The sequence below is a fragment of the Dipodomys merriami genome, unplaced genomic scaffold, assembly GCF_024711535.1.
Source record: "Dipodomys merriami isolate MVZ:Mamm:240054 unplaced genomic scaffold, mDipMer1.0.p SCAF_21, whole genome shotgun sequence".
NCBI lineage: Eukaryota > Metazoa > Chordata > Mammalia > Rodentia > Heteromyidae > Dipodomys > Dipodomys merriami.
Window position 1 is genome coordinate 26,471,514 of NW_027203493.1, and position 21,157 is coordinate 26,492,670.

At 37.5% G+C, this 21,157-nt stretch overlaps 1 protein-coding gene across 2 annotated transcripts in view; it reads right to left on the reverse strand.

Annotated features, from left to right (window-relative positions):
* Nell1 (neural EGFL like 1) overlaps positions 1 to 21,157 on the reverse strand; it is an 824,312-nt gene that overhangs the window by 549,354 nt on the left and 253,801 nt on the right. For both annotated transcript variants that reach the window (XM_070032057.1, XM_070032056.1), the window contains exon 12: positions 5,365 to 5,493. In XM_070032057.1, the coding sequence (XP_069888158.1) occupies positions 5,365 to 5,493 (129 nt within the window). The remainder of the gene's footprint in view (positions 1 to 5,364; positions 5,494 to 21,157) is intronic.

Consider the following 21,157-nt stretch of genomic DNA (forward strand, 5'->3'; position numbering starts at 1 on the left):
TACTCAGGAGGCAGAGATCTGAGGATCTAAGTTTGAAGTCAGTCTAGGCAGAAATGCTCATAAGACTTATCTCCAATTAATCACCAAAAAGTCAGAAGTGAAGCTCGGGCTCTAGAGATAAAGTACAGTTTTGTGCAAAAAACTAAGGGAGAATCCCCTGACCCTGAGTTCAAGCCACAGTACTCTTACCTCAAGCATTCTAAAGCCCTACAAATTTAATGGAAACATAAATTAAGAGGTAGCCAGGTACTAGCGGCTCATGCCTGTAATCCTAGCTACTCAGGAGGTTCAGATTTGAGGATCATGGTTCGAAAGTTCGTTAGACTCTTATCTCCAATTAACCACCAAAATGAGAAATGGTGCCATGGCTCAAAGTGGTAGAGCAGTAGCCTTGAGTGAGAAAACCTCAGGGAAAGCACCCAGGCCCTGAGTTCAAGCCTCACAACCACCACCAACAACAACAATAATAATAACAATAACAATAATAAATTAATGAAGAGGCTTCTGATCCCTGAAGCCTAGATTTGAACATAAAATGGGCTGTGTAGATTATGATGCTCCTGAATTTTGTAAAATGTAAAACATTTAAATGCAAAAAAGTGAAAAACAAATTACTTCTTGGAAAATAAGGATTGTAATTAAGCACTGAGCCCATTTGACACATGAGTTCTCTTAATTGCAAATGGACAATGTTGTTTCTACACAAGAGCATTTATGCTAGCCTCAAACCCTTACAAATCTCTCTCCATTAGCCATTCAGAGAGCTGTTCTCTGTTTGAACTCTGCTTCTTCCTATCTTTTCCCAGTGCCTTACCACTCACAGGGGGGTCAAGCCCTCATTGTCACCTCCAATCATGACCACAAAACTACAAAAGCATCTTGCTAATTAATTGCTATAGTTTAGACATTTCAGTAGCTTTGTTACATGCAATCATTAAACTCATATTAGTACAAGTACGATTTTCCCAAATACTTCCTTCAGTACAGCCCCAATTACAATTTTCTGAGGAAAGAATTAGTTAAATTCATAGACTAGTATCCTTGGTTTCCCACTGTCCACAACAGATCTAAGCAGGACTGATAAAACCTGGCCCATCCATACAAACTCACTCTCCTCTGCCACTGCCAAACGTCCCAAGAAATGGAAGTATGGAACACATATATTCTCTATGTGTTATGTATGGAACACATACACATAGACATGATAGGTTAATAATAATGATCATCATAATAATTCATCATCTATTAATTGTTCAGTGAATACTAGACAATTTGCTAAATAGTTGACATGCATTGTCTCATGATCACATTAGTTGGAGGATGCAATTTACCATGTTAGATTTGGCATAACAAAACACTAATTTACAACTGTGATCTGAAAAAAAGTTCTTGTCTGGCAGCAGGATGAAAGCAGACTGCTGATGATCCAAACAAATCATATTTCTTTTCCTGGTGACTTTCAATACTTGATCTGTTAAAAGTTATGTTCAGTGATGAGAACTCACAGAGCACTGAGCCTGAGCCCATACATTTTAGATAAATTCACTCTGAAGGTTATGTCAGTAAACTTAGCTCCACTATGGAAAGGAAACCTGTAAATTTCATTGAACACATGACTATTCCTCATTTATGCCACAAGTACATCACTGGCCTCATCACCTGCCCCAGGTTATCTTTACTGGAATCCTAGCCAAAGGAGAAGTCCTGATCGGCAACACTACCAGCTTTGGTGACAAAGGAAATAGAATGTATAATCCTGCAATGATCCTGGAGTGCCCACTCTGAAATGACATTTCATGCTAACTTGTATTTCTTTAGCCAAACCAGATGTCAAAAGAATGAATTGAAGAGGCAGCAGAGAAGTTGAACAGCAATACAACTCTGGGCAGGGTAAGTAGTGGGAGGGTTAGAAGCATCATAAGTCAGGGCATTAAAAGCACTGGAGGAGAAATGAATCGAGTTTTATCTATACTCGATTTTTCCCAGTGTCTGCAATTGTAACATGAAGTGAATAGTAGCCAGGGCGACTACTCTCCTCAAAGATTTACCATTTAGTCTCAGAAATTGTAACAGATATAAAAGGAATCTGGCAAACTCAGAAAACTCTGTAAGTAAAAAGGCTTTTCCTTTAACACTAATTATGCTGTTTTCCATACCTGAAAGAATGGTTGCAGGATGGATATGGAATCTTTGTTATTTTTTGGTCATCTAAACATTTTATTACATACAAAAAAAAAACATTTGTGACAGACTATCTCTGTAGACCCCACATCCAAAAAGTAAGAGCTTCAGAAAAAAATGGCACCACCAAGGGAAAAAGGGTCAGCCTACCAGATTCACAAAACACTAAAATCCGTAAATAAAGCAGTTTCCAAATGGAGAATGTACCTGTTTCAGTTCTATGAGGCAAAATGAAACTTCCTTTTAATTCAATAGTTATGAATTGGATCATAATCGACAAAGGTCTTATTATCTTTCTATTGATTGACTGGGAGTTCCAATATCTTCTCCATGGCAGAGCCAAAGATGTTAAGAAAATTGAAAGCTTTTGTGCCTCCTCTTCTACAGCGAGCTCCAGTAGGCTTTTCAAGATGACCTGGATAATTTGTGTAATATTTTGTTTTAATTTGCAAGCCAGTTGTGCTCATTGTGGCTAAGATAATATGGGTCATTTTCACTCCATTTATTCCAGGTAAAAGAACAATTTGCCTGCAGTTCCTGGGTATCTTGTTCTCTCTAGGCTAATATAAAACACTAAGCCCACCCTCTGAGAGATGCTTTTCTTTACCAGATCATTTTCCCAGAGCGCTGGGGAAACACGGTGAATGAAGGAATAAGATAGGCACGGTTATAGCTTCTCAAAAACCACCCATATCCTTTTCTGTGGCCACATTCCTTTGTTTCAAAGGATAATGATCATTTTGGTATCCGGGAAGTAAACTTGAGCTCCTGTGGATGAATGCAACTAGCCCAAACCAGTGAGTCATTTCCTTCATTCTCAAAAGTTAATCTAGGAGTGTTGAGGCATAACCCAAGTCTGGGAATCTGCATGCAGTAGTGGTAGAGATAAGGGGCAGCTTCCAAGTAGAAATTTCTCTGAACATAAAAGAACCTAGCCAGCCACCAGTGTCTTAGGCCTATAATTTTAGTTACTCAGGAAGCGGAGATGTGAGGATCACCATTCAAAAACAACCTGGGCAGGAAAGTCAGTGAGACTCTTACCTCCAATTAACCACCAAAAGTGGAGCTGTGGCTCAGGTGGTAGAGTACCAGTTGTGAGAACAAAAAGCTCAGGGATAGTACCCAGTTCCTGAGGTCAAGCCCCAGAATTGGCCAAAGAAGAGACAGAATGTCCCATTCAGGAGATTGTGAGTTTCTGCTCCTTCTGCCTTTCCTTACCTGGGATGTTATAGGAGGAATGGTGGAAGTGCCATGAATCACAGGGATATACACTCAAGGACGAAGTTCAATATGCTGAAGTGGGCAGATGGAGTAAGAAATGGCATCTGTTCTGAAAATTCATATTTATCATACTTGGCTCTCCGTGCCCCATCCGGATGACCAGCTGTGGTACCTGCTTTACCCCCAACCTCTATTCCTTTATATTAGGAAGGCTTCAGTATGTAGCCATTTCTCCTGAGGTGCTATCCTTCTCTCCAGGAGCAAGTTCCCTCATACTTATGAAAAGTCTCCATGACAATGAGAAATGAATGAAGCTCAGAAACATGACCATTAGCCATGGTAACAACACAAGGCACAGTGGCTCAGGGTTGGGCCCATACACTGATTAAGCAGGACTATGTCCAAGAAACAAAGGTTCAGACCCAAAATCACTCTACCAATAAAATAAATGTTCCTACATAAAAGCCAGCTTGTCTTCATGCTGATTCTATGTAATTTAAAAAAAATGGTGTCAATGGGGAGAGAATCTTGGAAACAGCATTAGCACAGTATTCTCCCCTGTTCTTCTGCATCACAATACTTACAAGGGGTCAGCAGTGATTCCAGTTTTCAAGGGAGCAGGATTGGATTAAGTTAAAGTTCCTGCTATCATTTCTCTGTTTTGAGTCTATCCACACATATAATAGAAGGAGAGAAAATACATTTTTTTCAGATCATTATCTGGTTTATAAGATATTTCAACAGTGAATGGAGGGTAGAATGTGCACATATAAAATTTTTAATTACTTCAGTTATGTGACAAAAATAGCCTAAGATAAAAATAGGAAAGCATTAATTTGATGTATTAAAACTAATAACCCTCCGTTTTTCAAAAGAAATTAAAAAGGCAGAGGCTATATACCAGGAACTGATCACAAGAAGTGATTAAGTAAATTTCTTTAAGGCTGAAAAGCTCTTTGCCCCAAGCTAAAAAGTCAAGCAGGGACCATAATGTAAGACAGTAGAATATAAAGGAATTTACCCTTTCTGTCACCCATCAATACTCTCTTCACCTCAGAAAAACTTGATACCCTTGAGAACCAAATCACTTGTAGAATAGTCAGGCATTATGCCATCTATTCAGTCCAAGAAAGTTACTTTCCTGACCAATACTTCATCATCATATGCTGTTAGTAAAGACAGAAGAAATGGTTGAAATGACAGGAACTGGGTAAATGAAGAAATGCCCAGGAATTACTTTGTCTGCTAGAACTCTAAGTTCATATGATAATATTGGGATGGACTCAATATTATGGTACCATACATAAAGAACAGGGCCAGAACTAACCCTCACTCCTCTAGCATGTTGAAGGTAAAAGATCTACAATGATCAGCAGGTAGAAGGCTTTTGGAAAAAGGCATTCACATAAGCCAAGAAGTTGTTTTGTCCTCATGAGTACAAATGTGGGTCATGCTTGAGGCCACAAACCCATTGTAATAGCATCAGCCCATGGATCCAAATTATGAGTCCTGTCACTGTGATTCTTAGTGAAGTCTAGTAATTTGCAACATATTAATCAATTATTATGAAATACAATTAGAGTAAATCTGACCTTGGTTTATGAAAGAGATGTTCACTGGATATAGATAATGCCAAAGTGTCATTTGAAAAGAGAATCTAGCATCTCAAATATATAGTTGAACCTAGAGATTACAAGAAATAGCAGATAAAATAGACAATGTGTTTACTGTTGTTTGGTGATTGTTAAATACAGTGAAGCAGGGTATTTCATATGTGATATTTGAATGCTGTTTGCTTCTGGTTCTTTGTTGTGTTTCTCTACTGCCTACAAAGGTGTGGATTTTTAAACATCCTGGATAAAACACAACACTCTACCTTAGGCAGTTCTGTTTTCTTGAAGGATCCAGGAATACATTTATCAGCCATTTTCTGAAAAATAATTTCATTAAGTCCTTCCTTACCTTCACAATAGGCAGAGTCTCCCTGGATAGAGATGTAACCATTCTTGCATTCACAGGTAGCTTTTGTATTCCAATTTTTACATTCTGAGTTTTCACCACATTTAGGTGCTTCAGCACAGAAGTTATGACCTGAAAGATGCAACAAAATGTTTGCATAAGGGAAGACTGGAAAAGATCTCTAAATAATGGAATATATAATGTATTTATTATGGATCACTATTCACAGCCATATGCAAAGATGAGGTGGGTAAGGAATTGAAGATGAGAAGTAGCAAACTTTGGACCAGTCTATTCTTAAGAGTTTTGCTAAGGTTTTTCCTAACTGAAGGTGCTGATACTAAACGCTTTTTCTATTATTTCTTTCTTTTAAAAAAAATATTTTTTTGTGAACATACTGTACAGAGGGGTTACAATTACATGGGCAAGATAATGAGTACATTTCTTAACAAGCATTGCAGCCTCCTCCTTTGTTTACCCTTCACATCCCTTCCCAGCCTCCCCCCCAACTCCTCCACCCAGTTCTCCCCCCCTCCCCCCCCACCAACATTGTAAAGCTCGTTTTCGACATGACAACTTGTACTTCTCATTGTTGCAACGGGTCCACCTGTATCCTTAAATGATTTGTTTTTCCCCATCTCCTCCACAAATTATACCGACATCAAATATAGTGTAAGCAGGAGTTATACTGTGGGGGAGGGATCTATTATTTCTTAAATGAAATATTGGTCATTTAATCATAGTCTTGTCATAAAATATATGACATGGAGAAAATACTACTTAAAATAATTCAATGAGAGTATTATTAGTACCTCTGGGTTTATATCTCCAGTGAATCTTTCTGCCAATCTCCAGAAAGAAGTGTTCTGGCCAGGTGCTGGTGATGGCTCACACCTATAATTCTAGCAATTCAGGAGGCTAAGATCTGAAGATTGCAGTTCAAAGCCAACCCTGGCAGGAAAGTTTGTGAGCCTCATCTCCAGTTACCCACCAGAAAACTGAAAGTAGTGCTGTGGCTCAAACTGGTAGAGCCTTGAGCAAAAGAGCTCAGCGACAGTGCCCAGGCCCTGAGTTCAAGCACATGACTAACAATAATAATAATAATTTTTTAAAAAGAGGTACTCTGAATCTTGTGGTAACTACTTTTTTGTTTGTACAGTTCCATCACATGTAGATATTTATTCCTAAACAAATACTTAGTTCATTTGAAGGTTCACATCATACTATATATGTATTGTATGTGTGCCTTAATGTCATTAATATGAGTAAATGTCATTCATACTGCTGTGAAAAACAGTCTATAGTATAAATATTCTTCATTTGTTTTGCACATTGAATTGCAAATTCATATATTAGTTATTTGCAGGTTTTGAATTATTAACAAAACTGCTTGAGATTCTGTTGGTAGTGTTCTTGCTGTTGTGATTGTTTGTTGCTTATTTGTTTTTCTGAAGTGCCAGGGTTTGAACTCAGGGCTTTTCATTTTCACCTAAGTCATGCCTCCAGTTCTTACTGCTCTGATTGTTTTTGGGATAAGTTCTCATTTTCTTCCTGCCAGACTAGACAAAGATCCTCCTATTTATGCTTCCTGCTATAGCTGGAATGACAGATGTGTGCCACCACACCCAGATATTATTGTTGGCATGGGTCTCACAATTTTTGTTGTTGTGCATGATCTGGAATGGCAATCTTTCTGTGCCTCCTAATATGCTAATAATACGAGCCTAATATGAGCCTAATAATAGGCTCATGCCTATAATCCTTGACTACAAATTTGCCATTTTATTTGCTTAACATGTCTTCCTGAATCACTATTATTCTTCTCAAGATAACTGTTTCTCCTAAAGCATTCTTGAGAAGTTTCTTTGGTGAAGATCTTTAAAAGAGAGTGACTTCCCAACTTTATCTAAATACATACATCATCTTCGTTTTGGGTTTGGGGGAGTATACCTATATCCTGTTTCAATATTTTGAAGATACTGTTCCATTTTTATAACTTCTATTACTATTGCTGAATAGTCCTCTGGTAATCGAATTCATTCCATATGTGAAATCCTCCTGATTTCTGTGGAAACCTTTTTTGTGGTAAGTTGGTTTTGTTGCATTTTGTCACATGCTCTTCAGTTTTACTCTAAGGTTCATAGCTAGGATTTTATTTTTAGTTTGGATTCGTGAAGGCAAGAACTGGGGGAATTGTTCATCATTTCTAAAAATATTCAAACATCGTCCTTCACCATTCTCTCCTGTCTTTCTTCCTGGAATTCTAACTGGATAAATGTTTTTCTTCATAGGATCTCTTTCATGTTACTTAGATTGGCTGTCATAAAAATCCTATTCTTTTGCTCTATATTGTGAATTCCCTGTAACTTCTCCAAGTATCTTTCCATTCATTAACTGTCTTCAGCTGTGCAACATTCAAATCATTTATTAATTCTACTTATTATACTTTATTGTCTGAAATACTGTTTGACTCTTTTAAAACTGCTCAGTCACTTTTATAGACCCCTATTCATTCATTTTAAGTTTTACTTTTTATTTCTTTAAATACATTATATGTACATATTACTTAATAATAATTGCAATATATTTAAACTTTGTACTTGTAACTGCAGTTTGTTGTTTAAGTGAAGTACTATACATTATGGTTTCTTTCCTTCTGTTTTTGAGTTATTATAATGTGAGCCCATTTTCTTTGGAATCTAATTTGTGGGAAAATCTTTTTTTTTTTAATTGTGAAAATACCGTCCAGAGGGGGTTACAATTACATGGGCAAGATAATGTGTACATTTCTTATCAGGCATTGTAGCCTCCTCCTTTGTTTCCCCTTCCCATCCCTTCCCAGCCTCCTCCCGCCCCCCCACCCAACCCCCGACCCAATCCTCCCCGCTCCCCCCCATCCCCCCCACACCAAAGTTGTAAAGTTCATTTTTGACATAATGACTTGTACATCCCATTGTTGTAATGGGTCTACCTGTATCCCTATTTAAACGATTTGTTTTTCCCCTTCCCCTCCACAAATTATACCAACATCAAATACAGTGAAAGCAGGGGTTATACTGTGGGGGAGGGACATACAAAGCAACAGAGAAATAATCTTATAAATGCGTTAGAAACAATCACATGAAAGAAAAAAAAACATTTGAATATATATCTTAGGGTTCATTTCCCTAACATCACCTTATCTGACCTTTTCTGCTTGACTCAGACATATACTAGATATTGCAAATAAGGGAAACCATGGGACCTATGTTTCTTCGGGCCTGGCTTACTTCACGTAATATAATTTTTTCCAAGCCTTTCCATTTCCTAACAAATGGGGCAATGTCATTCTTTCTGATGGAGGTGTAGAATTCCATTGTGTATATATACCCCATTTTCTTGATCCATTCATCTACTGAGGGGCATCTGGGTTGGTTCCATATCTTAGCTATAGTAAATAGTGCTGCAATAAACAAATATAGTCGCGTTGGTAGCTTTAGTGTGATCTTGTTTGTAAACATTTGGGTAAATGCACAAAAGTGGGATTGCTGGGTCGTAGGGGAGCTCTATGTGGAGTCTTTTGAGGAACCTCCATACTACTTTCCAAAAGTTGAACAAGTTTAAGGTTGAACAAGTGTAAACTTGTTCAACCAAGATTTTGTGGGAAAATCTTGAGGCTTAGGTTTTATTTATTTGATTTATTTAATTTCTGGCCAGTCGTGAGGCTTGAATTCTGGGCCTGATACTGTCCTTTAGTTCTTCAGCTCAACACTAGCGCTCTACCATTTGAACCACAGTACCACTTCCAGCTTTTTGTGTTTATGTAATGCTGAGGAATTGAACCCAGGGCTTCATGCATGTGAGGCAAGCACTCTACCACTGAGCCACTTTCCCAGCCCAGAGGTTTAGGTTTTAAATGTTCATTTCATCAGAAAGTATTTGTGCTTGCTTCTGTTGGTGGCCTGAGGGAATTATCAACCCAACATCATTTTACACTTTTGCCTTGGGGACGAGAATTGAGTCACACAGATAGAATAATTTCTAGCCCTAAGTTTTCAAGAATACATTTTTTTCCCTCTAGACTTTAATCTAGAGTCTAACTGATAGGCCAGTCTCCTTTTTCACACTGGACCTTTTCTGCTTCACCCCCTGAGGGATTCACCCTTCAATGTTCTTAGGTAAGTATCTCAAACTAGCCCCAAGCCATCCTCCTTTTTTTGTTTGTTTGTTTGTTTTGCCAGTCCTGTGGCTTGAGCTAAGTGGCCTTTGCACTGTCCCTGAGCTTCTTTGTGCTCAAGGCTAGTGCTCTATCATTTGAGCCACAGCACCACTTCTGGCTTTTTCTAAGTAGTTTACTGGAGATAAGAGTCCCACAGACTTTCCTGCCCAGGCTGGCTTGGAACCAAGATCCTCAGATCTCAGCCTCCTGAGTAGCTAGGGATTACATATGTGAGCCACCAGTTCCCACTGTCTCCTGTCTTTTTACACAGTGTTCACTAGAAGCCAAATCCCAAGCTACCATTTGACTAGAAACTGCCTTCAGATAAAATGTCAATGCCTGTGTACTTGATTATTTCCATGGCATCATATTTTTTTCAATATTTAAAAACAAATTCTCATTACTCTACTGCCAGCTACACCAACTTAAAAAAAAAAAGAAAGAAAACTTGTATATATTCTACACTATTTGCAGTAAGTAGCAGGCATAGGATATACCGATTAAAAAAAGTTGTAAAGGGAAGGGATGTGAAGGGTAAACAAAGGAGGAGGCTGCGATGCTTGATAAGAAATGTACTCATTATCTTGCCCATGTAATTGCATCCCCTCTGTAAAGTATGTTCACAAAAAAAATAAATAAATAAAATTTAAAAAAGAAGTTGTAAAGTTCAAATAGAATAAGACTATCTTTAAATCAGTACATTTTAGTGAATAATAATTACTATAATGCATCAGGTATTATGGTCTCATAGAAAACAGTGCATCTAAGAATCCCAAGATCTAATGTATAATTCAGAGTCAACTGCCAACAAACACAATAAATCACTTCGCTTTCTTTGCTATCTACTAAGCGTGGATGACATCAGTGATTTTCACACTGTGCTTCTAAGAGCCCTGGGAACAGATAAGTTGATGAATAAAGCTCAAGTCCCTGGACCCTTACTGAAATAGGATAGCTATGCTTTTATAGTTTTGACATATGGATCATATGAACCATTTCTGGCTTAATAAATATGAAAATCACTGGACCAGATAAAACTCCAAATTTAATTCCTTTCAGTGGTGACATTATAGAACTATATTTTCTCTTGAAACAGAATTTTAAACTAACAATATTTATGCTGCACTTAGCCTAAAAGAGCAAATTGTTATTAAATAATGATGATGATGATAATGATGATGATAAAATTTCATTCACCTATCATATACATTGCATTATAAGAGGTATTTTAAGTGAAGATAATAGTATTACTTAGCTTGCTAAGATGCTGAGGAAAGCTAAATGGGTCAATGATTGCAAAGCAACTGGAACCATCCCAAATGCATACTAAAGAGGTCAATAAATTGTTTCTACTGGGATGTTGGCAATGAAGATGATGATAATGATGGTGATGGTGATGATGATGATGTCAATCATTATCATTAAAATTCAAAATAATTTCCAATGCTGTTAGCCTTAACTTCAAGATAAGAAAAGCTCAAACTCACCAATACTTAGCTAATTGAAGATGTCAAGTTCTAAATAAAGTCTGTCTAACTCTGATTCCCACTATGTCACATACCTTTCTCCAATAGCAAAACCAAGTAATAAAATGTGACAGATGTAGTCACTTCTTGGGACATCAAACAGCAGAAAGATACATCATCTGGGTGAACATGGTATTACATCTAGCCTTACTAACTAGGCCCTGCTAACCAGTGATTGCCCTAGTAGAAGCAAAGCAAATATTTAACTTGTTAAAAGTCTGAAACATGTGACAGTTGAGAACATTTCTACAAGGACTTGGAAGGCTTACAATAATCATTGCAACTGAAAGGTCTTAATGAGTTTACTACCAACAGAGCGATTTTAGGTTTCACTGGAGTAAGAGCCTGGACTTCTCTCTGCATGTAAGAATTGATCAATAGTTAAGTTATATTTCTCATCATTAATAAGCTTGAACCAATATATTTATCATGTGCATTCTTTGTCTTTGTTTTCTCTCTTTCTTTCTAGGACACTTCAACTGTTTTGTTTTTTTTTTCTTCCACATGCATTTGACTACCTGGAAAAAAAGACCCTTCAGATACTATTGTCAACATATATCAAAACATCAGACTTTAAAAAAGAAGGGAAAAAAGAAATAACTTCACACAGTACACTTAAAAAAAAACAACAAAAACACCTCTTATTTCCATATTCCTGTTGTCGCTGTTTTTTATTTTTGTACCATTTCATATATATATATATATATATATATATATATATATATATGTATGTATGTATGTATGTATGTATGTTTATCCAATTTGGGGGAAGGAAGGGGAATAACAAAATGGTGAGACAAAGGACAAAGGAAGAACCAATGCAACAGTGATACTCACAAGACACTATGTTGGAAATGAACTTTACAACTCAGGGTGGAGAAGGAAAGTGTAGAAAACAAGAGAGGGGGTAACACTGTTTGACAAGAAATGTAATCATTAGCTTACTTATGTAACTATAACCCCTATGTACATTACCCTTATAATAAAATAAATGGAAAAATTAAAAATCACATTGCATCACATAAATATGTAGTTATTTTTGACCACTCAAAATGAAATTTTACAAATCAATAAACAAATTGTTGGCAGGAAACAAAAAGAAATTTCCAAATGCATATCTCTCCATCAATCATATGCCATATCAACTCAAAATGTAGGGAATTGGTTAAATCTATTTCATGGACAACAAAGAGTCCATGGGACAAATTAAGTTTTATTAAAATACAAGAGTTGGGGTTTTGTTTTGTTTTGTTTTGTTTTGATTGCACCATTTTCAGTGCTTTCTTTTTTTCTTTTGTTTTTTTCCTTTGGTTTAGCCTCTGTTGTCACTGTTATTGATTTCAGTAGCCCTTGTCTTGTATATATGTTTATCTGTTTTGGGGAAGTGAAAGAGAATCACAGAAATGGTGAGACAAAGGACAAAGAGTGAACCAACGCATTAGCAATACAAGATACCATGTTAGAAATAAACTTTACAACTTGGAGGGTAGGGGAGTCAGGGGGGAGGGAATGTGGGAGAAAACAAGGGAGGGGAAACACTGACAAGAAATATACTCATTACCTTACTTATGTAACTGTAACCCCTCTGTACATCACCTTTATAATAAAATTAAATTAAATTAAAAAGTAAAAAGAAATGATATCTACTTTGAAGTCAGGCACCAGAGGCTCAACCCTGTAATCTAGCTACCCAGGAGGCTGAAGGCTATAAAATCATAATTCAAAGCCAGGCCAGGCAAATAAAAGTCTGTGCGATTTTATCTCTATTTGCCAGCCAGCAAAATCTTGGCTGCAGGCATGGCTCAAAGGGTAAAGCACCAGCCAAGCAAGCAAACTAAGCAAGAATATGAGGGACTGAGTTCAAGCTCTGGTACCAGAAAAAAATGCTCACTGGTTGGGCCTACCAGTGTACCAAAATTACATTTGCTTTGTGAATGTAGCCTTATTTAAGTAATATTTATTCAATTTCCACTAATCATTCACTCAATATTAATAGGGCAATTATTCTGTGACTCAACATCTGACAATAAAGTTAGATGTTTATACACTCTGTCCACAATGTTTTTTTGTCACAATATTTCAGGGAAAGAAATTTGAGAAGGGGCAGGACACACATTCTCATGGGAAAAAGAAAAAATTTTCAACTTTCAGGAAGAAAACAATAAGTAATCTACACAGGCACAGCCACAACAATTTTAACATTTACTGAACACAACTATGAGCTCAACAATCAACTTAAATGTTTTTCATATACGACTCCATTTAATTCTATTAACAAGTTCATGGACGTGAATTATTATGTCCGTTTAACAGATGTGACCGTTGAAGTTCAGAGTAGTTAGCGCACATGGGGAAGGTATACAAAACATAACCCAGGACTGACTGAAGCCAGATAACTTTATCACTGTGCTACTCCACTCCACTCTCCTCCAAGAGAAACAGATTTCTAAGTCTTCTACAGCTCAGAAGAGATAGAGGACATCCTTTATGCACATGTAGTTCAAACATACTACAAGTTAGGTTACTTCTTATTTCCCAACTATAATTTTTCCAGGGCCATTTTAAATCTTAACAGAAAGCATAACCTTTTAATTATTCCACCTTCTTCAGGTAAGTCCACACTTATTCATTCTGGTTGACCTAAAGCTCTCTGCATAGGGATAGAACGACATATGGATATGTGACTTACGGATAGATCGGCAAATGGGCCAGCAAAAAGAATGGGTAGATAAAGACTTAATAAACAGATGGATGAATACACAAGTGCATGAAATCCTCCATCCTAACCCACTGGAAAGCAAATTTGATTTATTTACTAGTCACCATATTTCTTTCCTTAAACATTTTTTATTGCGGTAAAATTTGCATACCATTCAATTCAAGTAGATAGGTTGATGTTCTTCAATAAATTTACACAGTTGTTTGGGTGTCAGCCACCACTGAGGTTTTAGAACCTTTTCATCACCCCAGCTGGCCAGCATCATTCTTAAAAATCCAACCTCAGCATCTGAGTTGGCTGCTGACTTATAAATCCTCAATTAATTCTCTGTCTTTCAAAATCCTGCTAAAGGCTTTGTCTTTCTTATCTGATGTGTCTGGATAGAATGGCACTTAAGATACACAGTTTGTTTTCCTGGATATTTGTCTTTGGTTGCTAGCCCATCTTTCTCTCAAGTGCTCCAGTTAGACTTCAGTTTGTTTTTTTTCTTCAGGTGGTTATCAATGTGATCTGATACATGAGGCTCCTCAAAATTACCCTCTTCCCTATATATCATTTTCTGTCTTTTATCTCTTATGGATTTAGAAACCGAGAGTAGATTGTAGCAGACACATGCACAATTAAGCTGCCCAATGTTCAAGCTCTTTTTAACTTGAATCTTTTAATAAATGAAACAGTTCTATAATTAGAAGCACACAGAGTCATCTGTCAACGAGGACTAATCCAAATATACAAATGCCCTAATCATTTATTCACTTCTGCCAACCTATCAAGTATAGTGCTTTACATCTTACATGTATTATACAACAACCCTGAAGATTACTTTATCTCCCATAATACAGGTTAGGAGATTGGGACTGGAAGTTTACATATCAAAAACAATACAGCGAGGTCATATTCACGACTTGATTCTAAAGATCAAATTAGGACAATTAAGAAAATATTTCTTCTGAGACTTAAATACGTAGGGACACACAAAACTGTTAGCAATTACTCATTTATAAAGTTTAGAGATTGTAACCATTCTTGCCTTGTAATTTATTTTAATTAGTCCATTTAAGACCCAACTTCAGTTTCTGCCAATCTCTCCTGGCCAGAAGTTAAATCTTATCCAACACTTGTCTCTGAAGACATATGAACCCTGATTGAGAATGTCTAACTATTTCTAGGAGCAATAAAGAGGAATTATAGTCCCCGCTATGGGCACAGGAAATAACCCCAAGTTTCTAGGATGTATCACTGACACATCATTACAACTAGTAGCCCATGAACATTCCATGTGAATGCACGCACACAAACGCCCACTCCACAAACATTGAACTCGTGATCTTCCCCCTCCAAACCCATCCTCTCCAAATTCTCCATTTCTATCTTTAGCCCTTTTCTACTCAGACTAGAAAAAATAGAGTCAAAACTCCTCAAATACCATCCCTGGCAAGTTCCATCTGTCTGATTTTCTGTCTTTCTCTTTCTGTTTGTCTGTCATCTTGTAGTTCTGAGATTAAATCATAGTCCTTGTTTATGATAACCAAGTACTCTACCACTCAGTTATATTCCCAGTCTCTTATTTCATACATATCTCTTGAATCAATCTCCTTCTCTTCCACTACATAACAATAATAATTTTTTAAAATTCTATTCCACACCACTATCACCCCTCTATTGGCAATCATTTCATTGACCATCCTAATCTCCTTTTTGTCTATCTCTAACTTATTTTCCACAAAGATCCATTCAAATACAAATTTGATTGTGTCTCCCTCCCTTAAAAATCTGCAACTTGGAACAAATATACTAAGCCTTTATTCCTCTAGTATGTCCATCTCTATCTATCCAAGGCAGGCCTTGGAAAACTTGTTCTCCCAACTCATACCATTATTATCCATCTTTACTACAAATTCAAGTCAATATTAAATATAATCTATTCATGGGAAGGAGGAAGGAACTGGGATTTGGTCAAAGCATACAAGACTTTACTTAAGCAAATGAGTGAGTTCTGGAAATCTAGTGGGCAGCCTGATGAATACAGATAATACTGGAAAATTGCTACGCAAGTAGATTTAAATGATCTCACCACATAGATAAAAATGACTCTGTGTGAGGTAATAGATCAGTTAGACTGACTCAACAATGTTACTATATATATATATATATATATATATATATATATATATATATACACATACATACATATGTGGAAAGGGCTGAGGATGTCAGTCAAGTTATAAAATGCCTGCTTAGCAAGCAAGGGGCACTGAGTTCTTATCCCACTACTTGCAAGAAGAAAAAAGAATCCATGTTTTAACTGTAAGTTCAAACAATTTTATATGTGAATCATATACAAACATGGGAAACAACATTTTTATAAGGAACAACACAGACACACACACACAGACACACACACACAGACACACACACACACACACACACACACACACACACACACACACACACAACAACAACAACAACACCCCTGACCCAACACCCATGTACAATGGTCTACTCAAGGAAGCCATTCTTGCTTCCCAATTAGAAAGAAGCTCACCTTTCTTAGAGAAAGGACTATACATATTTGTTCCTCTTGTCCCTAAGACAATATCCCAGTCTATTACAGTTATTTGATTAGTATTTACTGTTAATGACTACATTCTTCTAGTTTTCCCAACTTAAGAATTGAAGATGTTTTAGGGCCAGGTCTGGTGGCACATACCAATCTTCCCAGCTACTACAGAGACAGAGACAGAAGAATCATAGATGTAGTCCAGTCTGGGCACAAATAGTGTGAAGCTCTCTAAAAGCAATATATTTTAAAATGACTGGGAGCATTGTTCAAGTAGTATAGCACTTGCCCAGCAAATATAAGGCCTTGAGTTTAATCATCAGTATTATAAAAGCAAAAATTACAGCATATACACATGCAGATACACACATACAAATTACATGAGTATAAATGTGGAGCCATTTGGGGGATGAAGAAGGGTAGGGGGAGGAAACAGAATGATTCAAACACTATGAAAATAGCATAAGAAAATTCACTGAAAGCTACTAACAGGAGGGGACAGGGGAAAGGAGAGTGATAGATAAGGTTAATTGGACTAAATTATAATGTATAACTATGAATCACCTTAGAAAAACCCATTTGTATTATTAATATACATCAAAAAACAGGAAAGTAAAACAGGCAACACTAAATGGGGGGCAGCAACAAGAGAGGAGAGGGCCAATGGAGAGGGTAAATGAGGGTGAACATGGTTGAAGTTCCTTATATGCACGTATGAAAACTGAACAATAAAATGAGTTAAAAATCCTTTAAGACATCAGGAGGAGGGAGGAGAGAGGAGAGATGAGGACAGTGGGTTTGACCAGGATATATTGTATGCAGGTATAGAAATGTCACAATGATGGGGGGGGGGGAGATGGGAAGGGATGGGAAGGGGAAACAAAGGAAGAGGCAACAATGCTTGATAAGAAGTGTACTCATTACCTTGCTCATGTAATTGTAACCCCTCTGTAGGGTATTTTCATAATTTTAAAAAAATGTCTCCATGAAACCTCCCACTGTACAATTCGTATGCTCATAAGAAGTCACAGAAAACTGGAAGTGTTTTAAAGAAGAATAAACTGAGTCTCAAAGAAGTTAACTACTTTCCCTATGACAATAAAATGAGTAGGTGATAAGACCAAACCTGGTCCCCAGCATCTCTCCGCAGGACTGCTTAGCTGTGATTGGAATCATCAGGGAAAATTCAAGGACTGTTGACCATGGCCTGAGTAGACAAGCATTCCATCAGCTATAACATCTAGCACATGCCTAGATCTTTCAAAAGAAAGAAACCTTGCTTCTTCCTTCAGGAAACACACTGCAGTTACTCATTGCTTTGGGACACACACAGAAGAGAAATCATTTGCCACAGAACACAATCCATGAAAGAGATGCTAAGATGGGTAAGGCCCACTGGGAGCCCTTTGCTAAGTGCTTAAAATAAGCAGATGCTCAGAGAAAGACACACAATCTCCTGAAACAAGCCTTCAAGATTTACTCCAAACACCTGCTTAATTTCAGTTCATCACCAGGGATATCATTCCTTCACTCAACAAAAATTCATTAAACACTTAGGACATGCCCAGGCATTGCATCAAGCAATAAGGATACAGCAAGAAGAGGAATACCATAGAAACATTGTACACATATCTTTATGACCTTACACTCTGGCAGGGATAAATGGCTCTGAGCATCTCATTACAAAGGACATTATAATGGAGAGGTGCACAGAATTCTGGGACTGTATTACCAAAACAAGGGTCCTAAGGAAAAGGATTGAGGAGGAAACTTCAAGGATGAATGAGGTTTGATGAATGAAGATAGAAACTCCTCACATACATGGAGCAGTAAGTGACCATGACATGTCCAAGGAAAGAATGAAGGAACACAACAAACGTTGGCAGTCATATATTTCCTCCTCTAGTTAGGATCAATCTAAAATTTAGACTCTCTCTACTGGTCCTCTATCTGCAGGTTTTTCATCATGACCAATAAACACTAGGAAAATAATTTGCTTTGTTTAAATCTGTTGTCCCCTATTACAATAAAGTGCCCCAGACCACTACTTTCTGTGCGCTTTTTTTTATTTTGACAAAATCATTCACTTGACAATGATGGACATGTATCTGTATGCTTTACTCCTGTGACTAAACAGACCATCATATTCGGTTCGACTTAACACGGCTAAGGTAAAGTAACCCCATAACGAGTCCCAATGCTTGTCCTCAATTTCCTGCCTATAATCTAGTCTCCTGTAGTTTAAGCCATTGCCTTTGAAATTACACGCCTCAACATTCTGAGAAAGCACTGCAAGTTCCTCTACTCTGTTAAATCTGAACAAGTCAATACCTCTTCCCTCCCATAGTACTCGCCCAAACCTTTAAATTCATACAAGTAGCAATCATTCACAGAAATTATATTCCTCAGAGGTATGGAATCAGCTTGATTTATGAGCTAGTGATGAGGAAAGTGGCCCAAAGATCCTTTATGGAAACCTGGATGCCCTTACATACTCTCCAATCCAAATATGGGTGAGAAAATTCTATCAGCCTTTGGCGGACAGTGGGTTGGGCCATCAGGAAAGGTTAAATTCCATATTCAACCAAGTTTTAATCAATTGGTTTCTTTCTGCGATAGTCCATATTTAAGGGTTGTCCTTCCCAAATAAGCCTGGACTTAGTTTCAGGTCTTCTTTCTGGGATGACATGTTTCCTTCCAGAAGCTTCCTAGATTTTCATGCACTGGAGTTCTTTCATGGCCACTGGCTTCATGTCTTCCCTGAGACTTTACTCCCCTTCAAATGTACCCTGCTCCAGGTCTTGCCAGTCAAACCTACAGCCTTGTCTTCAATGTTTAAGTCATGGCTGAAGAACTTTAAATCAGAGGCCATCCATCAGTACACAGAGGATCTAACCCATCCAAATACTGTCATTCCTCCATTTGCATGCTAGCTTACATGCTCTTGAAATGCCTCTTTTCCAAGTCTCTTCTCACCTCAAATAACCTCAAATCCTCTCTTTAAAACCACTTTAATTATAAATTCACCTCAAATGAGAGGGGAAGGCTGGGTTTGGGGGGAGGAAATCATGCAATGCTAAGATGCTTTGGGAGGATCTAATTGAAAAGCATAAAATCTTCAATAGTCCAAATAATCTCAACTAATTTCAGTCCAGGCCAGATGACAAGGCAAGTGAGCATGAATTAAAATTACAGATAAACACATTTGGAACAGATGTTGGGAAGAACTTTTTTCCAACACTAGAAGTCATAAACATGCAGCAACACTCTCCAAAGTCATTGGCGACATTGAAGATACAATTAGAGTTGATTATGAAGGGAATGAAAACCCTGAGGAGTGTGTCAACAATTTGGGGATGGGCCAAATGATTGGTATGTTTTCTTCGTGCAGCCCTAAGAATGCATGGTCAAAATTATTGATTTTTTTTTCAGCCTTTAACAGAGAGCACCGGATATGCATGTGCAATCTTTTTCTGCTGGGTCTGTATGCAAGCCTTTATTACTTCTTTCCAGGAAAGGACATAGATGCCCCTCCAATTGCGTACGCCCCAGATCCATCTCATCACCTCACACACCAAGTGGACAGGCTCCTGCTATGGCCATTATCTCAAAGTAATGAGGAGCATAAACAAATTTCATGCTGCTAGTGCAAACTGTTCAGACGCATCATAGAAATGCTGCAGCAGTGATCAAGGATGTTCTGGGTGGCACAGCTGGTAACTGACATCATGATCCCCAGCAATTATAAAGAAGCACATGCCCAGTATCCGTCCTCTATATTTCTTTACATGTGTCTTCCCAAACTGATCTGTTCCTAGGGACATTCTGGCTTTGGTAACAAACCTATGGGTTTAACTACCTGTTTATCCAATTATCCAATATATCCCCAAATAAAAAGAGAATTCAAAATATGTTATTTTTGTTTGTTTGTCATGTCAGTGTGGGGGACTGAACTCAGGACCTTGTTCTTGCTAGATGAGGGCTCCCCTCTTGAGCTATGCTTCTAGCCCCAAAAATATGTTTGCTTAAGTATAAGGTTGTGGGTTTAACTCCTACAAAGGGAAAAATTCAGTTTAAAACTATAGTCTATGCCTTTCATCTTTATTAGTCAATGGGGGTACCAGTAGATACATTCAAAAATGTGTATCAGTTTGGTAAAAAAAAACAAATTCAAAATCAAACTGGAAGTAATAATTTGAGAAAATAAGTTGTAACCAATAAAATGTTGTTTGTTTGTTTGTGCCAGTATTGGAGCTTGAACTCAGGGTTTTGAGGTCTTGTTTATCTTTTTTGCTCAAAAAAAGTGGAGCCATACCTCCACTTCTGGCTTTTTGCTGACTAACCAAAGACTCTTATGGGTTTGTCATCTTGGGTAGTTCCAAACCACGATCTTCAGATCTCATCCTATGAAGTAGCTAGGATTATGGGAGTGAGCCACTAGTTCCTTGCCAACGTAGGTTTAAATACTACTTCAAATACGTAATCTATAGAGTTTTATCTTATGCTGATAATAATGTCATTTAAAATCACAGATACAACCAGGCAGTAAGTAGCCATGCCTGTAATTCTAGCTACTCTGAAAGCTGATATCTGAAGATCGTGGTTCAAAGCTGGCTTGGGCAGGAAAGTGTGTGAGATTGTTATCTCCAATTAACCAACATAAAGCCAGAAATGGAGCCATGGCTCAAGTAGTAGAGCACTAGCCTTGAGCAAAAAGCTTGAGGACTATGCCCAGGCCCTGAGTTCAAGCCCCAGGATCCAACACAAAAATAAAAATAAATAAATAATAAATA